The sequence below is a fragment of the Rhinolophus sinicus genome, chromosome 18 (genome assembly GCF_057876585.1).
Source record: "Rhinolophus sinicus isolate RSI-liver-muscle chromosome 18, RSI-T2T, whole genome shotgun sequence".
NCBI classification, from domain to species: domain Eukaryota; kingdom Metazoa; phylum Chordata; class Mammalia; order Chiroptera; family Rhinolophidae; genus Rhinolophus; species Rhinolophus sinicus.
Genome location: NC_142518.1, coordinates 85,245,966 through 85,262,015, shown reverse-complemented (window position 1 = coordinate 85,262,015; position 16,050 = coordinate 85,245,966). Strand labels below are relative to the sequence as shown.

The following is a 16,050-nucleotide window of genomic DNA, read 5'->3' as shown; positions in this document are numbered from 1 at the left end:
CTTTTAAAATGAAAGGATCAGGGGATCTTACTTGGATCCTGATTAGAACAAATCAACTGTAGAAATATTTTAAGACAATGGGGAAAATTAACACCAACTGAATTTCAGGCAATATCATGGAATTACCTTTCATTTCATTAAGTGTGATAATAGTATGTGATGGACTAAATGCCTATGCCTTCCCCAAATTCTTATGTTGAAGCCCTAACATCCCACGTGATGGTACTTGGAGATGGGGCTTATGGGAGATAATTTGGTTTAGATGAGGTCACGAGGGTGGGACCCCATGGTGGGATCAGTGTCCTTACAATAAAGAAAAGGAGAATAAACCAGAGTGCTCTCTTTGTCGGTCATGTGAGGACACAGAGAGAAGGCAGTCATCTGCAAGCCTGGAAGAAGTCCTCACCAGGAACCAAATCTGCCTGAACCTAGATCTTGGATTTCCCAGCCTCCAAAACTGTGAGAATTAAATGTCTTTTGTTTAAGCCACCCTGTTTATGGTATACTATTATATCAGTAAGAGCAGACAGTGTTAAGGCTAGATTTTAAAAAGGCCTTATCTGTTAGATATTTATTGAAGTATTTATAGGTAAGTAAAATACAGAATGTATGGGATTTACTTTAAAATACTATAGCAAAAAAAGGGGGGGGAATTAAACAAGGCTGTAAAAGTGTAGATAATCACTGAAACTAATTCATGGATATGTCAGGGTTCACTATACTGCTCTCTCCACTTTTGAGTATGTTTGACATTTTTCATAATAAAAAGTTACAGACATGTTTATCCTAAGGGGGATATGAAAGAAGGGAAATGAATGGACCACAGACTCACAGGATACTATCCATAATGAACTGCTGTTAGGTGTCTCGTTTTTTAAAACCAGCCAGGCATACCTTTCTGCAATGAAGTCTGACTTGATTCATCTTGTGTATTGTCTTTCTGAGCATTCACTAGATCTGCAACCAGAACCTCGACTGATTTATAGTTGCTCCCAGATTTCTGAATTCTTTCCACCATTATTTTCTTAATGTCCCTGAATCTGAACCCCATTTGTACAGCTTCATGTACCATAGGATTTTCCAAGATGTTATCATCTGAAATGAAAATTGGTGAGGAAAAAGAACAAAGTTTAAACAAATTATTTTCATTAACGCAACCCAACACATAGTTAAAAAAAAATTAAGCAGCAAGCAAAAACCAAACAAAGCGAGCAATCAAAGCAGCTTTGAAAATATTTTGAAATATTTAAGCACTGAATGATCACTTTCAGAATGTTATAAGAATTGAAAATGCAGTACTTTATAGCACTGTGAAATGAGATTAGGTATTCTAACACTGACAAAACAGTGCAAGACATGAAGAGTTAAATACTTCAAAAAATTTGAACATTTTTAAAATTAGATGTACTCGATAGCAAGTAACCTAAGGTATTTTAAAAAATGGATGTCTTATGCTCTCAGAGACTTCAGTCAAGATGGCTGAGTTGGTAAACAATGTGCTTACCGCCTCCCATGATCACCTCAAACCTACAACTAAACTACAGAACAATAATCATTGAGAATCATCTGAAGTCTTGCAGAACACAAGTCCTATAACAAAGGATATATAGAAGAAGCCAACTGGAGACCGGTAGGAGAGGGCAGAGACACAGAACGGGCTGGTCTCACCCCAACATGTGGCATTTAAAAATTAGGAGGGATATCTCAGCTGTGGAGGTCCCCCTGAGGAGCGAGGGGTCCCAGTCTCATACCAGGCTCCCCAGCCCAGAGTTCCAGTGCCAGGAAGAGAAGTTTCCATAACTTCTGGCTGTGAAAACCAGTGCAGATTGTCTGTTTCTCTTAAGGGCCCCGTGTACTGACTTACTCACTGACAGACTCACTTGCTCTGAACTGCAGAACTGGAACAGCAGATCCAAAGGTGCCAGGGACATATGGAGAAGAACTGAATTATCTGGCTTCAGGGCAAGGGCTGGAGGAGCAGCTTTATCCCAGACAGAAGTGCTGGCAAAAACCACTTTTCCTTTCTTGAGCCCTCTCCTACCCAGTGTCCAGAGGAAGACAGGTGCCATATCTGAGTCTCCATCAACCTGGCTACCAATGTTCACCCTGCCCTGGTGATTTCCTGAGACTCCACCCCACCCAACATGCGGGCCCACCCAAACCACTTCCAGTGGCTTTTCCATGCAAACGGCTTGTCGTGGCCTGTATGGCTTAAATCTCTCAAAGGTTTGCAAACCCCAAATAAACAACATCTGGCCTCGATGTGCCCCGTACCTCTCACTAAGCAGCTCCAAGCCTGGCAGTAGCAGCAGCCACCCTCGTTTCGCAGCTTAGCCTCTCCCAGGCATCTCCAAGCCCAGCATAAGTGGCAACAATTTGCAGATCACTTTGTAGGTCATACCAAACAGGCAGGGCACAGGTAACTCACCTTGGCCTATGCCAGAAAACCCCTCAAGAGGCACCAGAATCAAAACAACTAGTGGCCAGCTTCGCACAACAACAGAGAACCACCCAATCACCTCCACAATCAACACATCCAAACAGCAGACTCAAGAGGTACCAGAGTCCCATTAAAGTAAATCATGCTCCATAGGGTCAGACCCTGCATAATAGCCCCTCCACTGTATTCATAGCCAATCCTCACAACCAATAAGCCCCCCATTGACATGTAAACAGCAACTAAGGCTCAACTACGACAGAAAGGTACTCAAAACGCATAATAGGGAAACACCGAGAGCAACTGGCTCAGGTGACCAGCGAGACTCTGCTACTGTGCCCCACGAGACAACTACTACATAAGGCCACTGTACCAGGACCAGGAGACAACACAGCTCTACCTAATACACAGAAACAAACACAGGGAAGCAGGCAAAATGGGGAAACAAAGAAACATGTCCAAAATGGAAGATCACAACAAAGCTCCAGAAAAAGATCTAAAAAAAAATGGAGACAAGCTCTCTACCAAATGTAGAGTGCAAAACACTGGTTATAAGAATGCTCAATGATCTCAGTAAGAACTTCAACAAAGAGATAGGAAACATAAAAGTGGAGATAGAAAACATAAAAAAGAACCAGTCAGTAATGAAGACTATACTGGAAGGAATCAACAGCAGACTAGCTGAAGTAGAGGATTAAACCAGCGAATTGGAAGACAAGGTAGCAGAAAACATCCAGTAGGAATAACAAAAACAAAAACAAAAAAGAAGAAGGAAAATGAGGATAGTTTAAGGGACCTCTGGGACAACATCAAGCTTAACAATATTCACATCATAGGGGTACCAGGAGAAGAGAGTGCAACGGATTGAGAATGTATTTGAAGAAATGATGACTGAAAACTTCCCCAACCTAGTGAAGGAAACAGACATGCAAGTAACAAGTATAGGAAGCACACAGTCCAAAATAAGGTGAACCCAAAGACGCCAACACCAAAACACATCACAATTAAAATGCCAAAGTTTAAAGACAATGACAGAATCCTAAAAGCAGCAAGAGAAAAGCAGTTAGTTACCTACAAGGGAGCTCCCATAAGACTGTCAGTTGATTTCTCAACAGAAAATTTGCAGGCAAGGAGGGATGGGCATGAAATACTGAAAGTGATAGAAAGAACTTACAACCAAGATTACTCTACCCAGCAAAGCTATCATTTAGAATCAAAGGACAGATAAAGAGCTTCCCAGACAAGAAAAAGCCAAAGGAGGTTCATTGCGACCAAACCAGGATTACAAGAAATGTTAAAGGGACTTCTTTAAGAAGAAAAAAAAAAGATAAAAAATCTGAATAATAAAATGGCAATAACTACGTATCTATCAACAATTACTTAAAATGGAAATGAACTGAATGCTTGAATAAAAAGATGTAGGGATAGTATTCCATTGTGTATATATGCCACAACTTCTTTATCCATTCATCTATCGAAGGACATTTTGGTTGTTTCCAGATGAAATAGGACCATTTGAGACAACATGGATGGATCTTGAGATTATAATGCGAAGTGAAATAAGTCAGACAGAAAAAGTAGAGAATCATGAATTCACTGATATGTGGTATATAAACCAAAAACAACAAAAGAACAAGACAAATGATAAACAAAAACTCATAGACACAGACAATAGTTTCGTGGTTACCAGAGGGTAAGGGGGGAGGGGGATAGTAGATGATGGCAAAGGGGATCAAAAAGATGGTGATGGAAGGAAAACTGACTCTGGGTGTGAATACACAATGTGATTTATCGATGTAATACAGAACTGTATACCTGAAATCCATGTAACTTTACTAACAATTGTCACCCCAACAAACTTTAATTTTTAAAAAAAGACATAGGGAGGCTGAATGGATAAAGAAAACAACACCCTTACATATGCTGCTCACTTTAGAACGAAAGACACACACAGACTGAAAATAAAAGCATGGAAAAAGATATTCTATGCAAACAGAAGTGAAAATGAACTTGGGGTAACAATAATTATACCAGACAAAATAGACTACATAGCCTATTCAGTAAATGGTACTGGGAAAACTGGACATGCAAAAAAAAAAACACACGAAACTACACTACCTTCTTACATCATTTGTTTTATTATTTTATGATTTCTTTAAAAGACTGCAATAGCAAAACATGTTCATCTAAAGAATTTCAAAAATGCAGACATCTATAAAGTAAACAGGAAAAGTAACCCTTTAAGGCTCAGCCTACAAACAGCACTCCCATCCCCATTCCCCAGGGCTAACTCCAATGCTACCAGAATTTTTGTTTTTTGGCAAATGTAAGTATAAACCAATTTTTAAAATTTTACAAAATATCACCCCACACCTGTTTATCATTAATAAATCAACAAACAAGAAGTACTGGTGAGGATGTGGAAAAAAGGGAACCCTCACGCACTGTTGTTGACATTGCAAATTGGTGTAGCCACTTTGGAAAACAGAATGAAAGGTCCTTAAAAAATTGAAAACAGAATTACCTTAATACCCAGCAATACCACTTCTGGACACTAGTTCGAAAAGATATATGCATGTCTATGTTCACTGCAGCATCATTTACAATAGCCAAAATATGGAAGCAACCTAAGTGCCCATCAATAGATGACTGGATAAAGAAGATTTGGCACATATAGACAACGGAATACTACTCGGCCATAAGAAAAGATGAAATACTCCTATTTGCAATAACATGGATGGATCTAGAGGGTATTATTCTAAGTGAAATAAGTCAGAGAAAGACAAATACCATATGATTTCACTTACATGTGGAGTATAAAGAACAGAATAAATGACCAAAAAACAGAAACAGATTCATAAATACAGAGAACAAACAGATGGTTGCCAGATGGGAGGAGGGTTAGGAGGCTGGGTGAAAAAACTGAAGATATTAAGAAATACTAATTGAATAGAATTGAGAACCCAGAAATAAACCCACATAAGTACGGACAGATAATTTTTGACAAAGAAGCAAAAAACATACAATGGAGAAAAGAAAGCCTCTTCAGTAAATGGTACTGGGAGAATTAGGAAAGCCACGTGCAAAAGAATGAAACTAGGCTGCTATCTGTCACCAAATACCAAAATTAACTCAAAATGGATCAAAGACCTAAACATAATAAACTACATAGAAGAAAACATAGGTACTAAACTTATGGACCTTGGGTTCAAAGAGCACTTTATGAATTTGACTTCAAAGGCAAGGGAAGTAAAAGCTAAAACAAATCAACGGGACTTTATCAAACTAAAAAGCTTCTGCACAGCAAAAGAAACCATTGACAAAATAAAAATCAACCAAATGGGAGAAGATTTTTGCAAACAACACCTTCTGTAAGGGACTAATATCCAAAATGCATAAGGAGCTCATACAACTCAACAACAAAAAAAACGAACAATCCAATTAAAAAATTGGCAGAGAACCTGAATAGACATTTCTTCAAAGAAGACATACAAATGGTCAATAGACATATGAAAAAATGCTCAACGTCACTAATCATCAGAGAAATGCAAATAAAAACCACAATGAGCTATCACCTCACACCAGTTAGAATGGCTACCATCAACAAGACAAATAGCAAGTGATGGAGAGGCTGAGGAGAAAAAGGAACACTCATACACTGTTGGTGGGAATGCAGATTGGTGCAGCTGCTATAGAAGGTAGTGTGGAGGTTCCTCAAAAAATTACGAATAGAATTACCATATGACCCAGCAATCCCTCTCCTGGGTAGTTACCCAGAATATCTGAAAACATTTATCCGTAAAGATGTATGTGCTCCAATGTTTACTGCAGCTTTATTTACAGTGGCCAAGACATAGAAATAACCAAAGGGTCCTTCGATAGATGACTGGATAAAGAAGTTGTGATATATACACACAATGGAATACTATTCTGCCAGTAAGAAAAGATGAAATAGTACCATTTGCGACAACAGGGGTGGATCTTGAGATTATTATGCTGAGCGAAATAAGTCAGACAGAAAAGTCAAGAACCATATGATTTCAGTGATATGTGGGATATAAAACTGAAAACAACAGAAGAACAAGACAAATGAATGAAGAAACAAAAACTCATAGACACAGACAATAGTTTAGTGCTTACCAGAGGGTAAGGAGATAGTAGATGAGGGTAAAAATGATTAAATATATGGTGATGAAAAGAGAACTGACTCTGGGTGCGAACCACACAATGTGACATATATAGATGATGTATTACAGAATTGTACACCTGAAATCTATGTAACTTTACTAACAATTGTCACCCCAATGAACATTAACTAAAAAAAATACCAATTGGTAGTTACAAAAGAGTCACGCAGATATAAATTACAGCATAGGAGATATAGTCATTAATGTTGTAATAACTATGTCTGATGCCTGGTAGGTTCTAGACTTATTGGGGGGAATCATTTCATAAATTATATACATGTCTGACTTCCATGCTATCCACCTGAAACTAATATAAAATAATACTGTATGTCAACTGTAATTGGAAGAAAACAATCTATGTGTTTACTGAGTCACTGGCAATTATTTTAAAAAATCATGGGAAATATGGGCAAGTCCCAGTCTGTGACATTGAATGTATTAATTTGCTCTCTCTCCGACTTAGTTTCTATAGCTGAGGGGGTGGACTAGATGAGGTAATAAAGCAAATAGAAACTCATTTTAATGATACTCAAAGTAGGAATACAGGTTGTGTAAGGAGCTGCTGAAGAGCAGACTTAAACCCTCTGATTTACCAATTCCACTCTTGGGTATTAAAAATGAGTGCATATGTCCACCAAAGACATAAACAAGAATATTCATAGCAGCATTATTCATAACAGCCGCAAACTTAAAACAACTCAAATGTGCATCATCAGGTGAATGGCTAAGTACATTGTGTGGTACATTCAAACACTACATAGCAATAGAGAAGAACGAACTACTGTCACAGGCAATATGGATGAATCCCATAGATATGATGAGTAAAACATCATCATAATCATGAACCAGAGACAAGAGTACATACCGTACATATAGAGTACATTTATAAGATGTTCAAATCTAATCTATGGTAATACAAGTCAGAACATAACTTGAGGGTGGATATTGATTGGGAAAGGGCCTGAAGGAGTTTTCTGGGGTGGTGGAAATGTTCTATACCTTGATCCTGGGGTATGGTTGTTTGTGTTTGTGTGTTTTTGTGTGTGTGTGTGTGTGAATGTGTGTGTGTTAAAATTCATAAAGTTGAGTACTTAAGGTTAGTGCACTTCACTGTATGTATATTATACCTCAACGTTTTTAAAAAGAGGAGGTTGTAAATGGAGACATGTAGGGATTTGATTGTAAAAAACACTATATGGTAAATAACAAAAGATATTTTCTAAGCAGGAAAGTAACTTAATATTTGCGTTTGATAAAAATTCTGTTAAGAGGATATAATGCAGATAAAAGACCAGAATGGAGACTACGACAAGTCTGGATGAGTAATAAAGGCAGGAACAAGAGCAGAACCAGTGGGTTTTAGACAATACTAAAGAGGTGTAATTCATTAGACTTGGTGACTAATCAAATGTAGAAGGATGAAGAAAAGCAAAAAGCTTAAACTGGCCCAAATTACCAGACAAATTTTGTGAACTGTGGTACTATTAACCAACATGGGCAGAATAGACCAGGACTGGATTCAATCTGAGTGGTTTTTAGAGATGCTGAAAGTGAGGTGTTTTTCAGATTTCAAGGTGGATATGTCCAGAGGTCAGCTGGACATCACTCTTTCCTAGTTCTACTATCTCCGACTTTTTTCCAATTTGTTTTGCTGGCTCCTTTTGGCTACCTGATTAGACATTGGTGGTTTCTTTAGATTCCCTCATTGACTTTTTTTTTCATCCGATCTCTCGGGACACTTTCCGTACTCCCACAATTTTACCCTCATTTATATGAGATCCAGGTTTTAATATCCACTTAATCGGATATCCTGCAGGTATCTGAAAGCTCAACTTGCTGAAAACCAAAAGCAAGGACAACTGGATAGCCACATAAAATTAAATAGACCACTATCTCACACTACAAAAACTAACTCAAAATGGATCAAAGACCTGACTTTAAGAGCTATGAGCTGTGATAAAAAATACAGTGAATGCTGCTGTCAAGTGCCATCCAAGGAAAAGGCAGGGATCTTCAATATGGGAAGCGGTGCGGAGAACCTCTTTAACAGTGTGTGACAAGTTTCAACTTGTTCGGGGCAGTCAGTCAGGTGTGAGCTATGGTGGAGAGAAGGTGTGTTTTAAAGTGTACCGTAAATCATGGATCATGAACAATGCATTCACATGAAATGGGCAAATGGTTTAATCCTCCATCATGAACAATGCTGTATGTCACACATTACTTCTGGTACTGCAATTTCTGTCAAATAAAAATAATACAGTGTGTGCTCATCCACCTTATTCACAGGATCTGGCACTGTGCAACTTCTGGCTCTTTCCCAAAGTCAAAATGACCATGAAAGGTAAACATTTTGAATCGATTCAGGACATCAAGGCAGCCACAATAGCACAATGAAAGACACTCATGATAGAGGACTTCCAGAACTGCTTCCGAAAGTGGCAAGAATGATGGGATAAGCATGTTCGAAGGGAGGAGGCGTATTTTGAGGGGGATTAATGGCAATGTGTCTTTTACTGTAATATATTTTTTTTAAATTTAAACTTCACTGTATTGTTTGATCACACCTTGTAAAACTATAAAACTCTTAGAAGAAAACATAGGCGACCTTGGATTAGGCAATAGTTTCTTAGATATAAAACCAAATGCATAAGGGACCAAAAACATAGATAAATCGAACTTCATCAAAAACAGCAATTTATATGCTTCAAAGGACACCAACAAGAAAGTGAAAAGACAACCCACAAAATGGGAAAAAATATTTGTAAATCATGTATCTGAGAAGGAACAGGTATATGAAAAGAACTAGAATATATAAAGAACTCTTATAAATCAATAATAAAAAGACAGCCTAACTAAAAAATAAGCAAAGGAGATTTCTGGTCAACATGGTGCAGTACATAAACACTGTGCTTACCTCCTTTCACAACCACATTAAAATTACAACTAAACTACTGAACAACCATCACTGAGAATCACCAGAAGTCTAGCTGAACAGAAGCCCTATAACTAAGGACACAGAGAAGACGACACCTCAAAACCAGTAGGGGGGCAGAGATGCAGAATGAGCAGGTCCCACACCCGTGTCTGACCATTAAAAATCAGGAGGGAGGGCCGGACTGGTGGCTCAGGGGATTGGAGCTCCGTGCTCCTAATGCTGAGGGCTGCCGGTTCGATTCCCATATGGGCCAGTGGGCTCTCAACCACAGGGTTCCCAGTTCGACTCCTTGACTCCGGCAAGGGATGGTCTCCGCCCCCTGCAACTAAGATTGAACACGGCACCTTGAGCTAAGCTGCTGCTGAGCTCCCAGATGGCTCAGTTGGTTGGAGCCCGTCCTCTCAACCACAGGGTTCCCAGTTCGACTCCTTGACTCCGGCAAGGGATGGTCTCCGCCCCCTGCAACTAAGATTGAACACGGCACCTTGAGCTAAGCTGCTGCTGAGCTCCCAGATGGCTCAGTTGGTTGGAGCCCGTCCTCTCAACCACAAGGTTTCCGGTTCGACTCCCGCAGGGGATGGTGCGCTGAGCTCCCTGCAACTAACAACAGCAACTGGACCTGGAGCTGAGCTGCACCCTCCACAGCTACGATTGAAAGGACGACTTGACTTGGAAAAAATCCTGGAAGTACATACTGTTCCCCAATAAAGCCCTGTTCCCCTTCCCCCATACAATCTTTAAAAAAAATCAGGAGGGACATCTCAGCTGTGGAGGTCCCTCCACCCCCAAAGGAGTGAGGGGTCCCAGTCCCACACTAGACTCCCTAGCCTATGGCTTTAGAGCCAAGGAGAGAAGTCTTCATAACTTCTGGTTGTGAAAACCAGAAGAGATTTTGGCTGAGTGACAGGAGGGCAGCTGCACTCCCAGGCGTTCCTTTAAGAGGGCCCGCACATGGACTCCCTCGCCTCACTTCAGCACTGGGGCAGCAACTTGAAAGGTGCCAGGGACATATGGGGGAGAAATTGAATTGTTTGTCTTCAGGGCAAGGGCTGGAGGGGCAGCATTCTCCTGCATGGAGGAGCTGGTGGAAGCCACTGCTTCTTTTTCGAGCCCTCCCCTCTCCCAGCATACAGACTGCCACTATATCTGAGTTTCCATCAACCTGGCTAACACTATTCATTTGCCCTGCACTGCTGATTCTGAGACCCTGCCCCACCCAACTTTCAGACACACCCAAACTTCTTCCAGTGGCTTTTTCATAAAAACAACCTGTCCTGGCTCATGCTGCAGGATTTCCAAAAATCTCTCAAAGATTTGCAAAAGCCAAAACAGCAGCAACTGGCTTCAACATGTTCCGTAGCTCTGGCTGAGCAGCACTAATTCCAGCACTAGTGACAGCCAGCCTTGGTTTGCAGCTTGGACTCTTGAGACACCTCCAAGCCCAGTGCGGGAAGCGGCCATCTGAGAATTGCTTTGTGGCTTATAAGCCAGGCAGGGCACAGGCTGCGGCTGAACTTGGCCTGCATGGGTCCCTCCCAGGAGGTCCCGAGGCTGTCATGCCCAGTGGCCAGCTTTGGACCAAGCCAGAGCATCATCTGGCTGCCTCCAAGGACAACACTCCCAAAGGGAAGACTAGGCAGGCACCAGATCCCTGCTAAAGTGAATCCTACTCTGTAGGGTGAGCCTCTGCACAACACCTCCTTCACTGTAGTCACAGCCAGTCCTCACAACCAATCAGCCCGAGGGTCAATCCCATCCACTGATGTGCCAACAGCATCCAAGGCTGCACACAACCCACACAAAGAACACACATGGAGCACCAGGCTTTGGTGTCCAGGGAGACTGTGCCACTGGGTCTCACAGGATACCTACTACATAAGGCCACTCTACTAAGACCAGGAGACACAGAAGCCCCACCTAATACGTGGAAGAAACACAGGAAGGCAGCCAAAATGGGGAGACAAAGAAACATGTCCCAAATAAAAGAACAGACCAAAGCTCCAGAAAAAAGAACTAAACAAAACGGAGACAAGCAATCTACCAGTTGCAGAGTTCAAAACACTGGTTATAAAGATGCTCAATGATCTCAGGGAAAACATCAATAAAGAGATAGAAAATATAAACATCACCAGTCAGAAATAAAGACTACAATAACTTAAATGAAGACTACATTAGAGGGAATCAACAGATCAGATGAAGCAGAGGACTGAATCAGCAATTTAGAAGACAGGGTAGCAGAAAACACCCAATCAGAAAAGAAAAAAAAAAGGACAGTTTAAGGGGTCTCTGGGTCAATATTAAGTGTGTCAACATTCACATCTTAGGGGTACCAGAAGGAAAAAAGACAGAGCAAGGAATTAAAAACCTGTTTGAAGAAATAATGTTGCAAAACTTCCCTAACCTGGCGATTGAAATAGACATACAGGCCCAGGAAGCGCAGAGTCCCAAACAAGATGAACCCAAAGAGGTCCACACCAAGACACATTGGAATTAAAATGCTAAAGGTTAAAGACAAAGAAAGAATCTTCAAAGCAGCAAGAGAATAGCAGTTAATTATCTACAAGGGAGCTTCCATAAGACTATCCGCTAATTTTTCAACAGAAAATTTGCAGGCCAGAAGGGATTGGCACAAAATACTGAAAGTGATGAAAAGCAAGGACCTACAACCAAGATTACCCTACCCAGCAAACCTATCACTTAGAATCTAAAGACAGATAAAGAGCTTCCCAGACAAGAAAAAGCTAAAGGAGTTCATTACCACCAAACCACTATTACAAGAAATGTTAGAAGGACTTCTGTACGAAGGACAAGAAAAAAAAAATCTAAACTATGAATAATAAAATGGCAATATATCTATCAACAACTACTTTCAATGTAATTGGATTAAATGCTCCAATCGAAAGACAGATAAGGGTAAATGAACAGATAAGAAAAAAAGACCCATACATGTGTTGTGTACAAGAGACTCACATCAGATTGAAAGACACACAGAGGCTAAAAGTAAAGTGATGGAAAAAGATATTTCATGAAAACGAAAAGAAAGAAACAACTGGCGTAGCAACAGTTATACCACACAAAACAGACTTTAAAACAAAGGAGACAAAGAAGGACTTCTGGATATTTATCTGAAGAAACTCAAAATGCCACTTTGAGGGGACGTGTGCATCCATGTATTTATTGCAGCATTATTTACAATAGCCAAGATATTGGCAACCTGGGTATCCCTGAATAAATGAATGGATGAAGAGGTGGTACATATACAGAATGGAATATTAGTAAGCCATAAAAAAGAATGCAATCTTGCCATCTGTAACAACATGGATGGACTTAGAGGGTATTGTGTAAGTCAGACAGAGAAAGACATATGTCATATGATTTCACTTATAAGTGGAATCTAAAGAACAACATAAACAAACAAACAAATAGAAACAAACTAACAGATATAGAGACCATTTTGATAGTTACCAGATGAAAGGGGGTTTGGCGATAGTCGAAAAAAGGGAAGAGATTAAGAAGTACAAATTGGTTTTTATACAGTAGTCAAGGGGATGTAGGGTATAGCAATAAGAAATACAGTCCATAATATTGTAAGAACTCTGTATGTATGGTGCCAGATCGGTACTAAATTTATCAGGGTGATAGATAGGAGTGGGGCTGGGGGCCAGGGTGAAAAAGGTGAAGGGATTAAGAAATACAAATTGGTAATTACAAAATAGTTATAGGGATGTATAGTAAAGCACAAGGAATATAATCAATAATAAGGTAATAACTATATACAGTGCCAAGTGGTTACTAGTCAGGGGGATCACTTCTTAAATTATTTAAATGTTTAACCACATGCTGTACACTTGAAATTAATATAATACCGAATGTGAACTGTAATTGAAAAATTAAAAGAGGGGGAAAGGTGAAAGAGAGTAAGAGGTTAAAATATCTAGGTATGAAACAGTCTGTCATGGGGATGTAATATACAGCTTAGGAAATATAGTCAATAATAGTGTGATAGCATAATATGGTATCAGATGCTTCTGGACTTATTATAGTGATCACTTCTTTTGGTATATAAATGTTGGCTAACTATGGTGTACAGCTGAACCTAATATAATATTGTATGCTAGCTATAGAATTGTACACCTGAAATCTATGTAATTTTACTAACAAATGTCACCCCAATAAATTTAATAAAATAAAATTTTTAAAAAAATCTTTTTAAAATGAGCAAAGAGGATGGACATTTTTCCAAGGAAGACATACAAATGGCCAATGAGCACATGAAAAGGTGCCCAATATCATTAGCCATCAGGGAAATACAAGTCAAACCCAAAATGAGATACCACTTCACACCCACTAGGATGGCTGTAATAAAAAGACAGACAATAGCAAGTGTTAACAAGGATGTGGAGAAACAAACTGGAACCCTCATATACTGCTGGTGGGAATGTAAAATGGTGCAGCCACTTTGGAAAACTGTCTGGTAGTTTGTCAAAGGTTAAACATAGTTACCATGTGACACAGCAAGTCTATCCCTAAATATATGCCGAAGAGAATTAAAAACATGTGTCCACACAAAAATTCATACATAAATATTCATAGCAGCCATCAGCATCATTCATAATAGCTAAAAAGTGGAAACAACCTAAATGTCTCTACCAAATGATAAATGGATAAATAAGGTGTGGTATTATCCATACAAAGGAATGGTTTTCCACCTTAAAAAAGAAATATTCATATATGAATACTACAACATGGATGAACTTTGAGACCCCATATTTTGATTCCATTTAATGTGCAATGTCCATAAAGACAGAGTAAATTAGTGGCTGTCTGAGGCAGCAATGGGGAGTGACTGCTAATTGGTATGGGCTTCGTTTGGGGTTATGATAATGTTCTGCAATGAAATAGTAGTGATAGCTGCATAACCTTGTGAATATACTAAAAACCACTAAAGTACACACTTCATAAGGATGAAAATTTTGTTAAATGAATTATATCACAATTTAAAAACAGTAATCCTAAACCAGATCAAGGGTCTCATTAGTCATAAAAAGAATAGTATGCATTGTAAGGATGATTACTATCAAGAAATGTTATAAAATCTTTGTTTCTGGATAATTTCAAAAAAATAGGTTGGAATAAATGATTTCTTAAACTGTATAATTTATGCCCATTACAAAACCCATATCAACCAATACAAAGTAGCTCTCCTTCTCAAGCATATTTATAAAAATATATACTACAGTATTCTCTTGCCTTGCAATCCTTAAGACACTAAATAGATGAAGCTATGAGCATAGGGAATCAGTAGACATATTCCAAATTAAGCTTTTTACTATTTTTTAAAGATGAGGCCTAAGTTGAGAATGAGATCTGCAGTGTGATGTAGGATTCAGAAGACCTTGTTTACAGTCCTAGTTCCATTAATGATTTGTAATGTAACTGTGGGCAGATCACTTAACCTCTCTGACTGTTTCTTCACCTGAAAAGTGTCGATGTCTACTCATATGGATGAGTAAATCTGTGATAAAAACATCTACCTCTCTGTGACACAATAGGAGGTAAATAAACCTAACCGAACCCCTCTGTGACAAAGCTAGGGAAGGCAGAAAGGTGGCATGGAATAAAGAAGCAGGCAGGTTAGAGCTGATCATGGTGATGGCACATTAGTAGAGCACTAGATTCATGATCTGGGCTAACTAAAGGAACCCCAGCAACAAAAATACACCTAATTGTTCAGTGCTTTTAACAGAAGAGATGAAGGACATCTTATAGTTGCTCCTCCCTAACTATGAAAAACTTTCCCACAGTTAGTTGTATATATTCGAACATCCGTATGAATCTTTTGAATATATAAATATCCGACTAAAATTTATTGGCACTTCATTAATTCTTAAATTTATAGAAATCTCATCTCAAATAAATATACCTTGGTTAACCTGAACGGGTATGTATGTTTACCTTGCTACCCTCTAAATAACAAGTATAATAAATTGGCCATGAAATTAAAAATATATTTATTATAATAAGCATATTTACCAATTATTTTAGTTAGTGGTGTTTTTTCAGCAGTTCTTCCCTAAAATAGAAATATGAATTATAAGTTAGAATTCTTTTTGGTAGAGTGCAATTATCTAAATTTGAAAAGTTACATTAATCATGAATTTATAAGTTGGCTTTATTCCAATTCAACATATGAATATTCACAAGAGGCATAGTCTGATGAAGCTAGAAGGAAGTTAAAATATCATCTAACCCAATCCATTCACTTCGCAGGCAAGATACTGCTCTGTGGGGGTGGGGATTGATTGAGGCAATACAGTTCATGGCAGAACCATAATGGCAACTCTCATCTCCTGTTCTCATCCAGGGCTCTTTCCACATGGTATTGATGCCTTGGCCACCCCAGGTGACATTATCATTTAGAAACATTTTTGAGATTTCAAATACTGTCTGTGAAAAGTTTAAAACTATTTGTGAGTACAAAACACATTATG

General features: G+C 39.0%; 1 protein-coding gene across 5 annotated transcripts in view; it reads right to left on the bottom strand.

The window, feature by feature from the left end:
* Nucleotides 1-16,050, bottom strand: part of XIAP (X-linked inhibitor of apoptosis) — a 63,818-nt gene that overhangs the window by 10,245 nt on the left and 37,523 nt on the right. For 4 of the 5 annotated variants that reach the window (XM_019718175.3, XM_019718180.3, XM_019718181.3 and 1 more), the window contains 2 exons: nucleotides 15,593-15,632; nucleotides 895-1,095 (listed from right to left, as the gene is read on the bottom strand). In XM_019718175.3, the coding sequence (XP_019573734.2) occupies nucleotides 895-1,095; nucleotides 15,593-15,632 (241 nt within the window). The remainder of the gene's footprint in view (nucleotides 1-894; nucleotides 1,096-15,592; nucleotides 15,633-16,050) is intronic. The other variant, XM_074324105.2, reaches the window with a different exon arrangement.